The sequence below is a fragment of the Excalfactoria chinensis genome, chromosome 8 (genome assembly GCF_039878825.1).
Source record: "Excalfactoria chinensis isolate bCotChi1 chromosome 8, bCotChi1.hap2, whole genome shotgun sequence".
NCBI classification, from domain to species: Eukaryota; Metazoa; Chordata; class Aves; order Galliformes; family Phasianidae; genus Excalfactoria; species Excalfactoria chinensis.
The window spans coordinates 10,502,412-10,523,407 of record NC_092832.1 but is presented as its reverse complement, the minus strand read 5'-3'; the positions used below and the strand labels follow the sequence as shown (position 1 = coordinate 10,523,407).

Genomic DNA, 20,996 nt, shown 5'->3' with positions numbered 1-20,996 from the left:
CATTTGAATAAATGCTATCTAACTTAATCTGTGCAGGATTGAGACCTCAATGAGTATTTAAAATAATCATTGTTCTGTTTAAGTCTCGGTCCCATTTTTGATCAGCACACTGGGATTTCTGGTAGTGGAAGTAAAGTAGACACAATATGTGTTGAAATAAAGGTGTTGCTTTTCGTGCTGCAAAATATTAATTTCTTCTTTACTGAAGGGACTTCCCCCACCTCCACGTCTCTTGTGCAGATTTTCTATCTGTCATCTAGACTTGGAGTAATAGGGGATTATTGCATGCTCCAACATGCACAACTTCTCAAACATTTAAAAATAAATCAGAAGTTGTGTAAGTGGGTTTAGGCTGCCAAAAAGCAGCCCAAGCTTGTATTTTGCTTGCTTCTTCAAGTCTTGTAAGGCTGCTTACTGAAACTTTTCAGGCAAACCAAGAGCTTATTATAGCAACCTTTGGTTTACTTGTGGAAGACCTCAGCTAATGCCAACATTTTGAGGCTTTGCCTCCATGAGGTGCTCAGCAGTGCTGCTCAGTGTGGGTGCCCAGCACCTCCCAAGACCAAACTGCTTGCAGACCCCTGGCAGGCATGGTGGGCCTCTGCAAGGTTCTTCCAAAGGAGAAACCAGCACTATTAAGAGGTGGCAGAGGGCTATTCTGGGCTGCATACTGGCATTTCAGGAGTGGATAAGTTGTCTGAACTCTTGCAGCCTCTAAGGCTGCTCCGGGCAGAGCCGCGGGCGGGCGGAGCGCAGGTGCAGCCAAACGACGCCCAGGTACGGCGCACATCCCGCCTGGGTCCGCGCGGCGAATGGGCCCCGGGGCGTGGATGCCGTCGGGGCCGTCACGGCGCAATCTCCGCCCCGCGCCCAATGACGGCGCAGCCCGGCTCGGCCCGCCCCGCCTTGTGCGCGGCGCTGCCGCCATGGGGTTACTCGCGGACTGGGGGCCGGCCGGGCGGCTGCGCGCCTCCTCCTTCTCCTCCTTCTCCTCCTTCTCGCCGCCTCCTCCCGCGCGCCGCGGGCCGGGCAGCAGTGGCCGGCGCTGGGTCGGCCTCGGCGAGGGTCCCGTCCGGTTCCGTTCCGTTCCCGGCCGGTGCTGCGCTGCCCATGGCGTAGCCGCGCGATTGCGTGCCTGCCCCGCGGGACGCGGCGTGGACGGAGCCCCTGCCAGGTATGTGCAAGCGGCCCGGAGCCGCGGTGGGCGGCGGTCCGTGTATCGCTCGCGGCCGGGTTCGGGACCGGGAACGTGGTTGGGGCGGCCGATCCGTGGGACTACAGGGGGCGAGGCACGAGGGTGAGGCTGGGCGGCAGCGACCGTCAGCCGACAGCGACTGTCAGCCAGCGGCCGTCGGGTCCCGGCAGCGGCGAGAGGAGTTGAGGAGCTGCCGTCGGGTCCTGCGGTGCGCGCTGCAGGTGTCGCCGGGAGCGGTGTATGGGGCCGGTAGGGCGGCCCTCTGTGGGATGGGTGCTGCACCACGTGCTGCTGAGCTTGGCGCTGTAGGAACGCAGCGTAGAGCTGGTGCGGGCGTGGTGGTGACACGAGAGGCGTGAAGGCGGTGTGCGGGTTAGCATGGTGCGGGTTAGCATGGTGCGGGTTAGCATGGTGCGGCTTCACCGCGTTTTCGCTGGGGAGCTGTTGGCTTGTGGGATGTGCGTCCTGCTGCGGCCTCTGAGCACTGTGTGCCACGATCCCACCAGGTGTGCCCAGAACACTTCTTGGGCTTCCCCAGTTTCACCAGCTCTTGCTAGTCCCAAATAATTGCTACTGGCTTTATTGAAGATGACGACACGTTTTGTCCTTTTACTGTTCCAGGTGTAGCTGCCTTCAGGGCTTTGCCTTCTCCAGGCACTGGGGGTGCAACCAGATGCGACTTGGCTTCCCTCCGTTATGTTACACTGTAGCTGCTGTAACTTAGTTGCTGTCACATAGTATTTTCTGCAATTCTGATGTCTTGCCAGATCACTTTTAGTGGAAATTATGTTCGCAACGTTTTGCAGTCGGTGTGGAGGAGGAAGACCTGGATGAACGAGCACTGTGATGTTGTTCTTCCACAGGCTTTTACCTGACTGCCCTGCATTTACACCAGGCCAAGCATTTCACCACCATTGGGATGAGGTGTGCAGGCCAGTGCCAGCCCTGCAGGGAGGCTCCTATGGCAGGGCAGCCCCTTTCCCCAGGCAGCACAGGGATCAGCTGGGTGCGGTGCTGTGACCCTGGGCTGCTGCTGGAGCCTTGCACAGGATAGACCTTGAGGCTGCTGTAAATACAACAGATTCCAAAGTGTGGATCTATTTGTTTACTGCTTCTTGCCAGGAATACTTTATTTCCCGTGCAGTCCACACTTTTTCCGTGGATGTCAGGGACAACATCAATTTGTAGCTGGGTTTTAGTTAGTGTCCTGTGCAGGTGTCCTGAAGCATTTGCAACAACAGTGTTAGTGAAGTGTTATTGACAGAGGCACATTTGTGCAGAGCCCTGGTCAGCTTGTGGAAGCTGGTGGGGCTGCCAGCTCAGGAGGAGCACATCCTGCCAGGATTTGGTGCTGTGGTTGTGCGGGCAGCTGATGGCTGGGGAGTCAGGGAGGGCCAGCTGCTGGGGGGCAGGCTGCTGCCTTCCTTCAGTGAAGAGCCCTTCACTTTGCAGCTCGCTTCCCCCAATTGTTTGCTGAGTCCAACCTTGCTGAGCTTTAAGTGGCACTTCAAAATTTTTCCTCTTCTGTCCTCCGTTCTCCCTCTGGGGAGGTCTTATTTGGTTCTTGTGCACATTTCAGCTTTGGGCGTGTGTGCAGGGCTTTGTCTAGGCAGGGTGTGAGTGATACCTCCCAACAGATGGGATTTCTTTCATAAAGTAAGTTTTGATTTTTATTTCTCTGGCATGCAGAACATCTCATGGTACTGTAGCACCTTGGTGGCCACCTCTAGGAACAGTACTCTGAAGTTAATTGCTAACCAGCAGGGGGAACACACAACACTGTCTTGGAAGTCGGTCTTCATACCACAGCTGCAGTTTGTTAAAACTTTGGGCCTATGCCTTTGATAGTATTTCTTTAAAAGATGAATATCGATTTACTTGGAAAAAAATAAACGTTAGAATACATGCGCGATTTTTGTATGCATGCCTATTAGTTTGTTCTGATAGACATCTCTCTCACTTTTTCTGAGTGGAATTTTACTATATTATTCAGAACTGAACCTGGTGAAATCTGAGAGGCTTCTTTAAGTGGAACTTTTCTTTCAAGATGTTTGAAATGAGTTAAGTAAAAATGAGAAAGGATATTGAGTAATCCCGCAAAGCTTCACACAGCGAGGTAGCTGGGATGTTTTGACAGTGGAACTGAAGTTGAGTAGTCAGAAAATTGTGTTCTTACAGGAAACTATTCCTGGTACTTATGATTTCCATAAGAGAAAGTATTATAGGTGATCTCTTAGATTCTAGGAAGCTGTGACTAGTTTGTTTTTGCAAAGGTCAACTGATGCTCCCAGCATGAATCAGTAATGATTTTTCTTTTTGGTTTGTATTGCTGTAACAATCAATCACTAATATATATATTTATATATCACTAATATATATATTTACTATATTTACAATCACTAATATATATATTTATATATATATATATTTATATATATATATTTCCCTCAAGATAAAAGCTATTCCCAAAGGTTATCCTTGTGATGTATGTGGTTGCATATGCTTTTTAGTCTATAAAGCCTGATGCAACCAACTGGCAAATATTTTAAGGGCTGCATATACAGATAGCTGAATGATAAGGATGGGAACTTGGAGCAAGTTGCTATTTCGTGGTGGAAGCCAAAGAGCAACCTTTACCCTACAGTAAATGTGAGCTGCCTCACTGCTCACCCTGTGAGGTTAAGCTGTCTTTGACTGATGGTAGGGTAACAACGTGTTTGGAAGCATCCACCATGGAGTAGCAAGTTTGCACCAAGACTACAGTGACTGGCAACAATTGCATATTCTCATAGCCTTAAGCCTTAAAGTAAATGGAGACAAAATACAGACTCATTAGAATGAATGGTCCCAAGTCACCTTTATAGAAAGAGGTGAGTTCCTCTGTGGATGTGCTTACGTGGTTCTGGAATGGCACTGACTGAACACTGAGGCATTCATGTTTTTTTTTCCTCTCCAGAGTTTTAGCCACCAGATATACAGGTATTCCACTGGCCTTGTTTTTTTCTCTAAAAGCAATATCCTGTATTGCTGGGTACTGAAGTTCTGTGTTAAGCTCCATTGGTGATCTGCATCTTTCATTATCTTTGCTCTGATTATAATTGAGAATCACGAAACTTTCTTCCCTGTGCTGTTCTATGAGATGCTGAAATATGTAAAGACACAGTGAGATTTCTGCTTTCATGTCACTTAAAGATAGCAGTAAAGCTTTGCCAAATTTAAATGTGTCTAATATCTACAATAATATTCTGTTAACATTTAAGATAGGTGTTACTAAGTCATAGGTGATTGATATCAGCACATATTCTGTGGGATACGGATTGCAAATATCTTTGCAATCACTTTCAGTCTAATTCCACAAAATATTTGTGTATTATAAATAAGCATTACTTCTAGAGCAGCAATATTTGTGGTGTGTTTCTGGCCATTTCATGAATAGAAGCGTGTTTTGCCATAAAAATGTACTAGCAGAGAAGTAATGCAATTGGAACTGCTCTGTCCGTAACTGCAGATTCTCATTTTCATGAGCTGGCAGTCATCCAGCAGAGCAGCTTTTCTTGTGCTAGGACAGCAACGATTAACTCTACAATAGCCAAAATGAAACAGATTGACACAGTTTGGGAAATCGCTGAAGGAGGGACTTCAAAACTGCTGCTTAGTCAGTGTATATCCCCTGTCTTTCTATTTCCTTCCTGTCAAAGGAGATTTTTGAAAACACAGCCTTTGAGCTTAACTATCCAAATGGTCGGCTGTATCGAGTTCAGCAGAGGACATACAATAGCTTGTTATATTGTTAAGCATGTACAGCTTACCAGAAGCTGACTGGCAAAATATACTAGTTTATGATGTATTTGTGGTGAAATAATGAGTTTATTGAGGAAAAAAACATGAAAGCTGTTCATTCATATTCATTCTTTAAATAGTTCCTCAACTTGAGTTATAGCTGTTGGTTGTTAACAAATTGAATTGTGCTGTATTTAACACTTCTTTTTAATAGTTTCTCTAATTCTAATAGAGTACTTGGCCAATTTATTTATTATGCTGTTGCAGACTATTGCAAAACTGTGCTGTGGGAGGTCAGCTGGAAAGGCCCACTGTTACAATCTTGCAAGAGATCTGTTTAGGTTCTGGGAGAATAGCTTATCGGTAGGTCACAGGTTTGAAACAGTTAATTATATACCTGAATGTATAAGGTGTTCTGCATGGAAGGGATTGTAATATAGAAGGTGACTGGGGGGGGGGGGGGGGGTAGGATTCACTTATACTCTGATTTTATTTCTGAGCATAGGTATTTCTGTTGGAAATTGCTATAGTTCTGTTGTTTGAGTCAGGATGGTAAAAATAAGTAATAACAAAAAGATCTCAGGCTATCAAGGGAGCCAGCTGTATAGTGTAGATCTGCTGGAAACGTGTTTCTTTGCCAAGAAGCTGGAGGTGGATTGAAGAACTGTATGTCTTTCCTTGTCTTAGATTCATGGAAGTAATTTGTTAGGCTATGGCTGCATGTGACAGTGCGATTGAGAATGGTGGTAGTCTCATATCAGCGAAGCTGTACTTGTTTTCTTGGGTTCTGACAGTGATTTGAGTGAAGCAAAATAGCATTCTGATCGACAAAACAGCTGTTGTAGGATTTGTAAAGCATGACTTTTTCTCATATAAAGGTTACTGAATTAGTGGACCAAACCATTCCTCTTGTATGTGCAGCTTGTGCTACATGGTGGATGAGCTTCCCCTCCTCTCTTTAAGATGACCAGTTCTTCCGAGTTCTTTTGGGGTGGGGATTTGGTTCACCCTGGAGATGAGGTGCTGTCATTTTCTTCTTGCATACACGGTGTGCAAATGATTTATTTATATGAATTTAGGAATTTCTTGTGGCCTTCCACATCCCAAACCTTCAATTCAAAGCTTTTTGCAGTCCCCGTAAGTGTAATAAATAATGAAAGGCAGGAAATTCTGCATGGTCAAATTATGTAGGAGTATGTGTGCATTCTCAGTGGAATATGCCAGTGATATGAATCCTTGCTGAAGCAAATCCTCCTCACAGCACTCATAAATGATAGTTTTTATGGAAAAAGATTTTGCCTCAGCCTGAACATGTTCCTCTGCCAAACAAATTAAATTACACATCTTTGGCAGACAATTAGTGAGAGGTTGGGTTACTCCTACATAAAGGGAAGCTCCTTTTGACTCATTCTTTTAACTGTGTAGAACCTTGTGGTCTTCCCTATTTGTGTGGGAGAACTTTCCTATCTTACAGACAGGCATCCGCAAATCTAATGGCTGGTGGTTAGCTTCTGACAAATGTGTTTAGCTTTTGTTGTGTAGCAGCCTGAAGAAACACACTATTCATTTACCCACTTTCTAATGTGCACCTTGTTTTAGAGAGCAAATTTCAAAACACGCTTCTCTTGATTTATTGTTTTCCCTTCAAAAGGTGGTTTTGATGATGAATGTGGTTAGTTTCAACATACCCAGTAGCTAATATTTTAAGCTGCTCATTTACATCTCGTTGCATCTTATGACCATGGTAGAGGGGAAGGCTGATTTGTGTCACCTCATCCCATTGCTCTGCATTGTTTCTCAGCATTTTTCAGTTTGATGGTTACCATTCTTTCCCCTAAGAAAGGCCTGCATCCTTATATAGAAAATTAATGCTTAGTGCCATAGTCATGTTCTTTGCTGTCATCCTGTGTGTTCTTCTCACGATTACCTGGATAATTTCTTGTATCTTAATGTATTTAATGTAATTTAATGTAGGCCACCATTTGAAAACCACTTCTTTAAATGTACAGAGGTAATTTCAAGATTTAAAATCGAGCAGAGATTGATTTAGTTTAGTTGCTGGTAGAGAGGTCTACCACTACTTCTACACACAGTTCTAAGGTTTTGCAGATTAGTCTTGAAAAAATAAATGCATCAGGCATTCCTCAAGAGACTCAGTTGCTGAAATCTCTTACCCTGAGCAGAAGAAGCCTTGCTATGTCGATAACTTTCTGACCTGCTGTGTTTCCTTTCTGTGGCATAGCTGCAGGGGGATGCTTCCCCAGGGGCATGTTGGCCTGGATAGGTGCATTAGAGCTGTTAACTTTTTAGTTTAGGTGTGCAATTAGAAACTGAGCCAAATAAAACTTAAGATTAATGAAATTTGTGTGAGGTTGTTGGCTGCTACTGCATTTGTGAAGGGTAAGATAGTCCAGTGCCAGGAAATCCATTCTGTTTCAAATTAGAAACCATTAAAAAAAAATTAAAAAGAAAAAAGAAAATAGGCCAAAGAAATTTAACCATGAGATAGGAAAATTGCAGAGATTTGCTGTATGCAGTTCATGATCTTCTTTATCCTGAAGACTCCTATGCAGCAGCAGTAGCGTATTTGTTTCAGAGTAAAATTTCCAGAAGCAACAAACTCCATTTGAAAAACAGAAGTCCTGTTGCTGTTAGAGGCATTGAGATGCTGCTGGTTTTGTTCCTAGGAACCTGAATTTTATTCAGGTGCACACTTGCAGATTTATTGGGCTGCTTTGGCAACTTGAGTCTCATCTTACATGTATTCAGTTTCTAGAAGCTTTTTTGCTGCTTCTGCTTCTTGAATCTTCATCAGAAAGACATCATATAGTTTTACCACTGGTGCTCTCAGATAAGGACAGTGAGATCTTTTCCAGAAGACAGAAGCAGAACTACCTGAAATAGTGTTATCTTTGCAGATAGATAGTGGAGGGGTGCTGTGGCCATGCAGAGGTGCTGTTATGACTCATTTGTGTGTGAAGGATGAGGTTTTTTGTGAGTTGCATGGAAAATATGTGGCTGAATCTGGTACTAGATTCGAGGTTGCTTGAGCCATTGTAGCCCAACAGCTGCTCAGCCTCCCTGCGTCTTGTTTTCTGTGCTCCTTTTGGAGACCCTCTGATGTAGATTGTCCCTGAAGGCTCTGTGTGGAAGCAGAAAAGTTCTGACTCGCTGCTCACATAGGATGTTTGCCTTGCTGTTAAGCTTTGTCTCCTGTGCCATGTATACTCCCTTCCGTAGACTTTCAGTAATCTCTAGGAATTTCTGCTTTTGTTAAAAGGGAATCTGCACTGTAGCCTCCTCCTTGAGGAAGAATCTTGTGTACTCCTTCCACTAAAAAAGACGCCTGAGTGCACTTCCTTCCCTTCCACCTATTGAAACCCTCCTACATCCTGATACCGCAAGAGGCTATTCTCTTGTTTACACTTTCAGTACAGCCTTGCCCCTGAGCCCATAAAGACTCAGTTGCTACCTCACTGGGCCTGGGGGAAGGGAAGTCCTGGGAACATACAAAAGATTGATTTTTATCCTGTTTCTGTAAACTGTCTTTGAGTTTTGTGCTATGCTATGCAGTGATTGTTTACCTCAAGCTTTCCATATTGTTTGGTTTCATGACTTTTCTGATTTGAACTCACAGCAATTAATATCAGCTGGTTAAGAAAGTGTTGGGAAGCTGAAGGGAGAATGTGATGAAGTTATACTGAGAATTATCCAAACTGGAGCCTCCTGGCAGCAGTGGGCAATATGTGTACTAAATAACAAAGTCAACTTAAGTAACACGTTGCTAAAAGGTGAAATGTGTTTCATGTGTCTTGTGGACTGATCTGTGTATTTTTTGTGGCTCGCTGTAGTTTAGCAAGGTATATTGTAGTACATTAATATGAAGATAAATAAATGAAATGTTAAAACAAAAGTCACTCGGAATAGAGGGGCACAATTGCTAAATGGCATAAAATATCTTCCCTTGGCACTTGTCCAGTTCCCATAGCCTTTAACAGCGACTTGTTGAAATGTCCCATTACAAGCACAGCAGCATGTGAACTGCAGGACATCAGAGTTACTTTTTCCCTGGGCTTCTGATATGTCAGGATTTTTGGTTTTATTACTATTCATATATTCTCTGAAAATGAAACCACTTTGATGTTTCTAAACCAGAATCTATCCCCTTAATAGTTTATGAGTGAGTTACTGTTTTCAGTTCTCAATGGTGGAACTTTATGTATGTGCTTTGGACACAGGCATTAAAAATATGTTGAAACTTTCAATCCTGCATTAATATTTGCTAACCCTATTAGTCAGCTTTCCAACCTGCGCGTGTACAAACCACACAGAATTGACAGAAGATAAATGTCATCTAATAAAAAAAGGAATCTGCTAAAATGCATATTTAATAGGAATGGAGTTATAAATAAACTCTTCCAAAACTGCTCTGTCCCTAAGTTTATAGAGCTGCTTATGTAGTTAACCATCTATGAAAGTTCTGTTGAGCATAGGAGTACTTGATTACAAATGATTGCCTTTTATTACTTATGCATGGAATGTATGTATGTTTTGCACTCACGTGGTGAGCCAGCATGGGCAAGTGGGATAAAAACTGGTTAAGTAAATGAAATGGTTGCCATGCGTAAAACAAACAAACAAAAAGTGAAAAAGCTTTGACTGTGAAGGCCTTCTTCAATAGCCTAGAGACTTGGGTTTGTGTTGCTATAGCAAAACAACATGAAGGGACAGATCCTGCTGGCTTCACTCAAGCATCCCCATTCACTTCGGTGGGACTTCTGACATGGTTCAGAGAAAGATTTCTGGTTTACTTTGGCACAGAAGCATTTGTAGAGAGCTGTGTCACCTCTGGCATTGTGCATAGAAAGAAGACAGAAATAGAAGAGTCCGTGTGGTTAAGGAGGAGAGGAAGTGGAAGTTATTCTTCAAGCAGTAAAGGAAAAGATTAGACAAGGAGGATGATAGAGTTAAGGCAAGGGAAGTACTATGGGGAAGGTAGGTGGTGATTGGAGAAACGGTGGCTATTAAGGAAAAGGCTTAAATGAACAGAAATGAAAGGGGAAAAGTAAAGCAATAAGAACCCTGTTTGGTAATGACTATGGTGAACTCCTGCTCTACAAAGCCTTAGATTGTGTTATTTCCTGCTAGTGAGGGGTGGGAAATCTTTAAATCTTTTAAAGAAGGTACAGCATGCTTTCAACTTCTGAATTCTTTGGTCATGTTGTAGCATTAAAGTTAACTTTCTAGTTCCAAGAATGGCTTTAAAAAGTCCACAGAAGATCGGAATTCTGAGCAAAGCTTTATGCATCAAAATTCTGATGGACAAACTATAATCCTTCAGATTTCCTCCTCTTTTTGTCCCTTCCCCCATGTGCTTCATCATATGCTTCCCCCCCCCCCCCCCCCTTTTTTCCCCAGTTATCTTTTAAAACTAATATAATCTTCCTTTGAGGTTTTTCCTGATGTTCTCAATAGCACTCATTCCTGATTGCATCTGCAAAATGATACATTTCAGTGAAGCAGCTCTTTCGTGTTGTTTATGCCCTCATTTTTATCAGGACTAATGACTTCTACGCCAGCAAAAAATGTTTCTACCAGACTATGCTTCTTTGATTATGAGTCTTCAGTGACTCCAGATTCAGACGTCCTCTTTTGTCCACCTTTCTTGCAGCTTTGTAGTAGTTTAGAACACAGGGATGAAAATAGCATATTTAGTAATTCAGAAGCCCTCATGTCATCTTCTTCCACTTCCTCATCAGGACTTTCTGATTATACTTTTAATATTCCTTTTCATGACCTTAGTTGCAAAAATAGCTCCCCAGATATACCCCAAAGGAAAAGATGGAAATTTCTTTTGAATCTCAAATTAACTAGGAGTTCTGTTTATTTCTTGGGTAAACAGCTTAGGCTCCCCATCCTTTTGCACAGCTTTCTTCTCTTGTTTCAAAGGAAATATCTCACCATTCAGTGGAATGCATCAACTTTTCCTTGTTTGCAGCTTTCACGTATTCTTTGGCTACAGGAGGTTTCACACTGATGCACAATACATTTTGCACTAGAGCATACATTTCCTTTTTTTGGTTCTCTTTGGTATTGTCAGATGATAAAGGTAAAACTTCATAGCTGACTTGTGAAAGACTGATACTGGTCAGCGTTCTATTGATTACAGGTTGCCAGATGGAGTCACAGACTGCACTGTGTTGGTAGGGACCTAAGGACCCTCTGGTTCCCTCACCCTGCCATGAGTAGGGACATCTTCCCAGGCTACCCAGGGCCCCATCCAACCTGGCCTAGAATGCCTCCAGAGATGGGGCATCCACAGCTACTCTGGGCAACCTGTGCCAGTGCATCAACAAATTCAGAAGAATTTCTTCAGAATATCTAGTTTAAATGCACCCTCTTCCAGTTTGAAGGCATTACACCTTGTCCTGTCACTATGAGCCTTCATAAGAAACCTTTCTCCAGCTTTCCTGTAGGTCCTTTGAATGACATCTTGCTGTAGGTTATTTTGTGGAGCCTTCTTCAAGCTCTCTCAGCCTGGTTTCACAAGGCATGTGCTCCAGTCCTCTGAACATCTTCGTGGCCCTTCTCTGGACCTTCTCCAACAGCTCCGTGTCCTTCTTGTTCTGGGGATCCCAGAGCTGAATGCAGTTCTCCAGGTGTGTTGGAGTAGAAGGGAAAAGTCTCTTTTCTTGGTCTGCTGCTCACACTGCTTTTGATGTGACACAGAGTGTGGTTGGCTTTGTGGGCTGTGAGCACATATTATTTCCAGTAAAAAAGGACATAAAATGTGCACGGCGGACCAATGCCCCCTTTTCTTCTGTGGTGCCTTTTTCTGTTTCTCATCATTTTTTTGCTTTTAGGTACCCTCCCTGAAACTGCTGAGCTAGCTATTGAGGACCTGTGACTTAACTTAAAGTCACGGGTTGATGGATGATCAGATTTTCCAAAATACTCACAAACTGCACACTTGGTAGGTTTAGTCTTAAGTTAATTATTAGTCACATACTTGTCTGTGCTTGACTTGACTTGCTTTATTTCAGATATCTGTGTAGCTGGGAGTGTTCCTCAATTCATGAAAATTGCTGTCAGTTTGTCACCCTTTCACATTGTCTCCCAGGGGATGGAATTTTCCCTCCTTTTTAATTCACTGAATGCTTATTTTCAAGCAACTGAACCCATTCTTCTTTCTAATTTTCATTTAATTTTTGTTATTTTAGCCTTTGACCTGGCAGAATCAAAGAGAAGGTTGGGGCTTTTGGTTTGTACACTGTCAGCTCTGAGTAACGAATGTTTTGCTTGGTGGATGGCAGGGATAAAATATCATTCTCTTCATTTTCGCTTGAGAATGAAAGTACGTGTGTATTCTCTCCCCCTTTTAAATGATCTTTCCCAAATCAAAGCTAAATCTGAATTTGCCATTTTAACATACCTAGGTAGATGGTCACTAGAGAATGCGATGCTCAGCTGTTCTTAGCAATGTAAGCTTTATCTCTACTTCCTTCCCTGTACTCCTTATTTCTGCATAGCTGTGTACTTTATAAAAAATGTCACTGAAGAATGGGAGGTTTGTTCTGATGGCAGTTATCTGAGTAATATCATACGCATTCCTGTTTAGTGTGTTATTGAGTGAATGTGCTCAAGTTGCTCTTTTTGTGTTTACTTTTGTTCAGAGTTGAGGCAGTAATGTGTAACTACTTCATCATGTTTCTGAATTCTCATTCATTGCCTATTTGCCCTTTCAGTGTGTTGTGATGATCTTTTATGGAGTCATAGATTTTCCTGAGTTGGAGGGGACCTGTACGTATCACAGAGTCCACAAAGGGCAACGTGGCTAGAAGCTTTTTGTTATGTTGTGTTTATCATTTGTCTGACAGTATTTAAAATTTGAATTAACAACCAAATATTCTGATTACATTGAGGTTTCTCTTCATCTAAGGAAGTAGCAACAAATGATTCCAGCTCATATATGACTTCCCAAATGATGTTCAGTATCTGCCACAAATTCCTTATAGCTTGCCATTTTGGCACTAAACTTGTTTGACTTGGATCTTCATGTTCAAAGCTTCTGTGTTTAAATGACTGTCCAACACTCCTGTCGACAATTTGTTTCCCTTTAAAAAAGGTTGACCTTAATTTACCACAAAGTTTAGTTTCCTTTTTGGGTTGATGAGTTTAGCTGTATAACTGTACATTCTTGGTGTATATGTTCATGTGTAACAAGAGGTATCTGGGATCTCACAGGTTGCTTCCAGTATGTTCAGGATGAATTAGTTTTACAGTTAGTTTTACTTCCCTGTAAATTGTCCAGGGAAGCTGTGATTTTTCTGAGGTTTTCCTGTTCTGAGCTGTTTTCAGTCGCTAGCATTGCCTGTGTCTGTTCATCCTTCTCCATTTTTTTCCCCCCTAGAAGATATACAGATCTTTCCATTGTGCAAAGGAATGAATGTCCCTCTTCAGAGTCTACTGTAAACTTGTTTTCCCTAGAATGAGCTCCAATTGTTAGAAATACAGGAGTTTCCATTTCTTTAGAGGGTTTCCTTCCTTCGTCGTTATTATCTGGGCAGCATTGTTAAGCCACTGAAAGGGACATGTTGAGGAGTGGTGCATTGGAAAGTATCAGTTCTAGAATTTCAACCTGAAATTCTGTGTGCTAAAAACTGTTAGGAAGTGCAAGTCAGTCTGCTTCTGTGAGGGAGCCACAGAGCTTGAAAGCGGGCCACATGGAGTCCGTGTTGTGATGGATTTCTGTTATTACAAGAGAGATAAATTTAAGTAGCTAGTAACATTTCTGGAAGATGTATTTATATTGTTTTTTTACTTCTTTCTGTAGGCAATTAGAAGTCTGGAAGATCTGATTTCAAAGCACACCACAGTTTTCAAAGGAAGTAAATCTACATGAAGAGCTACAGAAAGAGCTGATTTAAGAAGACGGTGTTTGCAAAAATGTCTTCAAGTTGTGTGACTCCAGTGTTTGCTTTGATGATTTTGTGTTTTGCAGATGCAGGTAGGTGGTGGCGTTATGCAAATCATTCATTTGGTGTAACTTACTGTCTATATTCAGAATTATTGATCAAAAGTAGGTTTTAACATTGGAAAAACATAGGCCAGCTAGTGTGAATGTGTGAAATGCTGTTTCTATAAGGGTTTCCATGCAGCTGTCTTACCAGTTAAAACCATTCAAGAACTGCAGTACTAACACACATACCAGTCTAGTGCTTCCTTCAAGGTTCATAGAAAGAAATTAGACAAAAATTCCAGACCAGTAAGCCTGAAGGATATTGTGTTGAAACCATCTTTTTTCTCCTATGGGACAAGCTTCACCTATGTCATTCCTGACAGGTGGCTGATCCATTTTAAAGTTATCTGTCAATGGTGATAATAAAGACCTTTCTATTAAAAGTTGCCAGTGTTATTGGAGGTCTCATAGGCTAGGAAGATGCATTGCTGTTAATAGGGATTGTGCCTGCTGCCCATCTTGTCCTCAGCAGGGGTTATATAACTTGTGACAGATAAATGAGAAAGATCTGTAGATTTTAAGCACCAAGATTATACTGAAGTTTTTTTCAAGTGCTGAAGTGATTCTTCTGAGTATGTTTGTTTGTCAAAGTTCTTCCTGTGGTTACAAGGGCAAGTCTCTTATGTGTCCAGTTTGCATACAGCATGGATCACTGGAGAAGTGGCCAAGAGGATATATAGTCAGTCAAAATGAGGTAGTGGGAAAAGTGGACAGTGGACAGATGGCTTTCTTAAATCTGAGATGTCCTCATTGTGGAAAAGATGACCAGCTTTGGAAGAGATGTGGCTGAGCAATTAAATATGTTACAATTTGGCTTCCTTTCACCATCAGCATGGAAATTTATGTTGTTTCAAGCCCTCAAACCTTGCGGGACTTTCTCTGGGGCTGACCTCCTGGAGGCATCCATCCAGCATTAGTAACTTTGATTATTTAATAGTACATGATGTTAACGTTTTGCAATAGCTTCATTACGGATGAACTTTTAGCAATGAAGGGCGTGTCAGAGTGTCTGTGGCCTGAGTGGAGGGTATGAATGCTGATCTTGGCTCAGGAGGGATTACTTTGTGTGACTCTGAGTCATTGTCAGTTCATGAAAAATCTACTTTAAGAGAAAGTACCAGTGTAAAAAATAAGAACTGCATTCTAGTTCGTAACAACCACGGTTCCATTTTATTGCTGAAATTGCTTAATGCCAGCTTTAATTAAAACCCCTACTTTAAAGGTGCTATCAAATACAGTGCTACTGTGAGAAAGTTATCCAGTGTACAGAAACCTTAGTATCTTTTGCAATCTTTTATGTTTCTTTCTGGTTTTACCTCCAAGTTCTGTGTTTTACTCCACTGACAGCTATTCAAAGTCAAAATTTCCATGGATCTGATTAGATGCTTATTCGTGAAATGTTCATAGGTTGCTCCTGACCATAAAGAACCACTGCAAACACAGTCCAGCCTCCTACCCCTGAACAGGGCTAGCTTCAAAGTTGGTTCACTTCTGGAGATCCTTCCCACTATCTGCATGGGATTAAGAGAAATAAAAGGTGGGAGTAGTGGGGTCTCTTGGTGAGGGAGAGGATAGAGGGGAGTCTTACTGTCATGGTTTCTGGCTGTGTGGGCTCAGTGGGTTTTGGTTTTGTTCCGCGCTTTTAATTTTTGCAATAAATGCCTAATGAGAAAGTCAGGTGTCATTTAAAATGTATCAGGATTGCAGTAAAATACAAGCAATAAGGAACTGATGGATAGTGCTGAAGGAGGGGTAGAGACTGAGATGAAGCAAATACTGTTACAACTGAGGAAGGACAGCTCTGTGAAGGTTATTTAAAGAGGGCTTTTGCAATGTTTTTCTGTTAGTAGTCATCAAGTCCTGTTAATATAAACAATTAAACTTTACAGTCACAGAAGTAAATAGGAGAGTTTGTGGTTATAAGTGAAACAGGGACGGGAGCAAGCAGTGTGTTTTCAGTGTAGAAAAAGCAGTGGCAAATGACTGAGCTATTGTCAGTGCGATGGCCAGAGTACCACAGTCTTAGCTGTTAAACACCAGAGCACAGAACTCTCCCTTATCAAGTCTGAATAATTAACAAACTAGTACTTCCCATAGTACAAATAAAACTAAGAAATATAAATAAAGCTGAGAAGCATAAATAAAATCCCTGCATGCCTGTGGTGAGGCCTGGGGGAGGCAGGGGGCAGCATGCCACCTCCCTGGGGTGCTGATTTTTATATACTGAGCCTTTTTCCAGCCTCCTCTTTGTCTTAAGTAGGGAGGCTGATACTGGAAAGCAAACCTTTCATTAGTCCTCCACTGATATTGTAGATCTTGTTTCTCATTTTCTAAGACTTTAAGCATTATCTTCTCAGATACAGTGAATCTTCTAGACAGAATCTGTTGCTTTTCAGTTTGCTTTTTTAAGTAGTCGTGTGTTAAATATATATATTAAAAAACAAGAAAACAAAACCTGAGTTAGATGTCATGATGCGCAGAGATGCATATTCAGACCTGAGCTACAAGACTGCCTGTTCTTCATGCTAATCAATTAAGGAATACTCTTCACTGATTTTTGTGTTGGAATTGTTTTATACAAATATTCAAGTAATGTTTGTCTCTATTTCCTCTTACCTCTGTGTGTATCTAAATGCTTACATGAATCTGTTTTAGTTCCATCCCATGCACTGATTTCTTGTAGTCTCCTATTTCTGTTGCTTCAGTTGTACACAAAAATACTGTGAGGAAAACCTGGATTTCTCTGTGATTTTTCTTCCCAATGGAAGGTGCAGAGCAGGATGGTGAGGATAATTGCTGGCAAACTATCTGCTTGTCTGAAGAAATTAGAGCTTTGTAATGTGCTTGAACAAAGATCAGGCAACCTGCAATAGGAACTTCACCTAGACTCTTAGAACTGCACATGCTGCAGCCATGCGTAACCTCATAAGCAAGTCTAGCTTTGTAGTCTTAGGAGTAAAAATATGCAGTCCTAATGTAGCTTAGATCAAAGACTGAAACATTTACTTAATGGCAAATTGGTGCTGTTGAGTGTATGATGTCTTGATAAAAAGCCTTAGGAAAACCAAAATGTGTGCCTGTCCTAGAACCTGAGGGCCAGATCCTCAACGATATAGCTTTTACTCAGGGAGTGGGAAGCGTTTGTTAAAATTTGGATCTCGTTTCTTTTTTTTCCACCTTGACATATTGCCTGGCTGTGTACATTAAAACAGAAGAGTGATGCAGGCTGTGGATCTACACTGTCTGAGGTAGATCTTTGGGTAGTGCAAATTGTCCCTGCTGTGCACAAATATCACTGATATGACCAAAAGTTGCCCGCTTGGCTATGTTCTCATTCCTTTGACCCAGCTAATATTTTGTGTTGCCTATACTTACCTTGTTGATATGTCTCTTCTTGTGACACTGTTGTGGTCAAGCCACTGGAGAGACTATAGGAGTTGAATTGTAAGTGGATGTATGTTGAAGAATTTATGCATCCTCTATTGTATAAACTTATACATTTTCCTTCTTGTATTACATCTGCCTTTGTGGTTTTCTTTCAACAGCCCTACTTCCTCCTTCTCTACTCTACTTTACCCTCGCTTTTTTTTTTTATTTTTTATTTTTGGCTCCATGTACTTGTGAGCAATCTTGTGTTCAGAGCACACGTGCTTCATTGTCAGAAAGGCTGTTTGCTTGTACCCTGATCTCTTGAGTGCCCCCTAGGTATGGCGGTGATGGGTGTCCTATTAGCGAGCGTAACAATAGGAAGAAACAGGCCCTGTCACGGCATCTTTTATTTGTTTCCTTTAAGAGGAATTTCCTTTGGCCTTGAACACTGTGAAAGCAATATAGGAGTCTTCAAAGTACAATAGAAAGTCCTTCCACTCTGAGGTGAAGGACGGGATTGAAAGAAAACGGGAGTCACACAAGTTTCCTTCCCTTTTGGACTGTGTTTGCTGCATATTTCCCAGATGTAAGGTACTGGCTTTATTTTCCCTAAAAATATTAGTAGCCAGAGCTGTGGGGTTTTTGGTTTAAATTGTGGTTAATGGTGGTTAAAGTACAGCGCAGACTAGTTTTGAATTTTAAATGCATAAAGATTTTACTCTCCGCCTCCCTCTTCCTTCAGTTCATTTATTATAACCAACCTCTACCTTCCTTGAAACACTACCCAGTAATTTCTGCCTCTCAAGTGTCTGGATGAGTGAGTCTGCTAGGGAAGTTGGACTCTGAATGTTTAAAGACACGCATGCTCACAGAGGAGCTGAAGGAGCAGCAGGTGGTTTGCGTGCTGTACCTGTGCCACTGCCACACTGTGCACCATCAGGGCTGGAAGGGCCAGGATGCCCCATATTGGGCTGGAAGGGAGCAGCTGTGCTCCTTTAAGGAGGGCGCATCACTCAGTTCTGAGAAATGCTAATTAGGAACCACTGGCAGCTCTGCTGTTTGGTGATCTACTCCTGTGTATGTTAGTTTCTTAATGTAATCAGTCTGTCTCTCATGTGAATCAGTAATGGTGTCATTTCTCTGTGGCTTAAGCTTAAATAGTATTTTTATCTTCAAAAAACCACAATTTTCTGGAAACCTTGAAGTGGCTGAATATGAAGAAAGGCCATATATTTCAGAAGAGAGTTGTATTGCAGCCTCAGAATTGCTGGAACTCAGCAGAGTGCATTTTTCCTTTATCAGCAAGACTCTGAAGCTATAAACAGTTGAATTTCTGAACACTGCACTGATGTAGGTCCTGATTCAGCAAAACAACTGAGCGTATATCTAATTGCTTTGCTGAAACAGAGCATTTATAAGTGAACGTGAAAGTCTGATCCTTTGATTAAAATTTACCCTGGATGATGCCAAAGGAATTCTAAGAAATATCAAGCCCTTAATGCAGTACTTGAATTATATGGATGTAGGCAAATGGTAGCATCAGTGAGCATCTCTGGAGGATAGTATTCAAACAATGAAAAAACAGTTATACAGAAAATTTTAAGGTGTGGTGTGTTGAATGACATTAATCCTTGTCTTTCCAAGCAAATTTGTTATGTCTTATTTAAGGGAAACTAGGTCTTCAGCAAGTTATAAGCATCACATAATAATTTTATAAATACTATGCTAAAAATAATTCTTCTGTTTTCTGAAGGGAATTGGGATTTGGCATTTTGCTTGTAGATCTTTAAATATCCTTTCCTCTACTACAGGCCCTTGTTAATTCTGTTTTAGCTTCTCCATTTGTCATTTGTCTTAAAAATAACGCAACCCCTTAATCTCAGTGATAAAGTAAAAAGCGCTTATTAGTTAACCAAAAACATGTATACCAAAGAGAGATACAGAAGTTTCCTGAATCCTTCATCTCTTTGGTGAACTGACAGGTACTTTGGAACATACCTCATTCCTTACCCTCTAACTAGTATGTATTTATCCTTAAAATGTTATTTTCTTTCATATCTGTTTTAAAATTCTTCTCCCATCAAATGACCTCAGCTGGCCTTAACGTTACTCATGCCAAAGTTCTCTTGGATCTGCTTACCTTCACTTTTTTGTGTGCTTGCTTTTTTTCTTTTGCTGTAGAATAACATAACTTCTGTAATTTGGGCTAAGCAGGGCATGTGCAAACATCAAACAACAGACTTCAGTCTGTTGACACAAGACTGGAAAAAATAGGCTTCAAGGACTGTAGTGCCTCAAAACCCAGCATTCCCCAGTGTGGACCAAGGTGTCTCAACAAGAAAGGGAGCATAAACTGTTAGAAACACGGTTGTTACTTTCAAATGGAAAAATTGAGTTCCTAGAACATGTTTTCTTTGATAAGCATTTCCACTTAAATATATTTGCATGTGTCAACACAGGTTTTTCTATACTGGTTTCCTATTGTATAAAGAGAACATAAGGACCAGGCATGTTCTTTTTCACAGAAGAGAAATACATTTATTCTCTGGTGCTAATGACAATAAAAGGAACTGAAGTTCCTCAGGCTGTAAGTCAGAGGAGAGGTGAATTTGGAGTAGAAAAAAAATCAGCACAAAGGCTGTGCAGTGTTTCATTACCTGAAGGCACTGGGTTGGATTCCTCTTTGGTATAAGCTTGTTCTCTGTCAATGGAATTTCACCAAGGATAAATTTTGACCCCAGGTGACAAAAGCAAAGGTTTTTAATAATTTTGTGAAGTGCTTCCAGCACAGTGTGCTTTTCTTTGTTTTTATGTGTACTTTGTAAAAGATGGAGCTATTGTTCCCTTATTTGGCAACTGCAACACTGTGGGACTTACTAATAGGCATTTAATAAAAAAGGGATTTTAACTGTCAAGAGATGGAACCTGAGAATATATTTATTCCTTTATTATTGGAAGCAGTGCATAGAGGAGCACACAGAGCCATTCAGCAGTAAGCTGTGGAAACATCTTTGAGGTTTCTTGCAGTTTATGTCTTTGGCAAGTTTTACTTTACTCTGGAAATCTCCTTGTTTGTTGTCTGTCACCCTCTCCTTCTCCCTGTGCATTTACTACTACTATTTAAGAATTTTTGTTTAACATGTGCCATGAAAAGCAGGTGAATAATTGATTTTTGTGCTTATCTTTGTGCTTGTGTTCTTCATGCCTGTTATCATCTTGACATGCATAGGCTGAGATGTTGCAACCAGGTCCCCCAAAAGTTTGAAGTTAATTATGGGAGCTCTGCTTTGCTTTTAGTTACATCGATGTGATTTTGTAACAGTTTTACTGTCTCCGAAGAAGCTGTGACTAAAGCAGCACAGAGCAGACAACTTCTCACTGAACACATGGCTTCTGGGCAGCAGGCAGATGTGATTGAGACTGTATGCAAGGGGACATGTGGGCCCTGCAATGAGTTTTGGTAGGATCCCTTTGTCTACTTCTGCTCTGCCACAATCCCCTTCAGTCTTGGCTGCCTTTCTGTGCCCTTGTTGTGGCCCTGCTGTTGATGTCAGGTACTTTTGATGTGCAGGCTGCCTGCTCTCCCTCAAAGCTCAAATGAGTGAGATTTTATTCAGTTTTTCATAGGGTAGA

At 41.7% G+C, this 20,996-nt stretch overlaps 1 protein-coding gene across 1 annotated transcript in view; it reads left to right on the top strand.

Moving 5' to 3' along the window:
* Window positions 1-956: 956 nt before the first annotated feature.
* TGFBR3 (transforming growth factor beta receptor 3) overlaps window positions 957-20,996 on the top strand; it is a 108,178-nt gene continuing 88,138 nt past the window's right edge. The window contains exons 1-2 of the mRNA XM_072343592.1: window positions 957-1,174; window positions 13,809-13,982. Of these exons, the coding sequence (XP_072199693.1) occupies window positions 13,922-13,982 (61 nt within the window). The 5' untranslated portion in view covers window positions 957-1,174; window positions 13,809-13,921. The remainder of the gene's footprint in view (window positions 1,175-13,808; window positions 13,983-20,996) is intronic.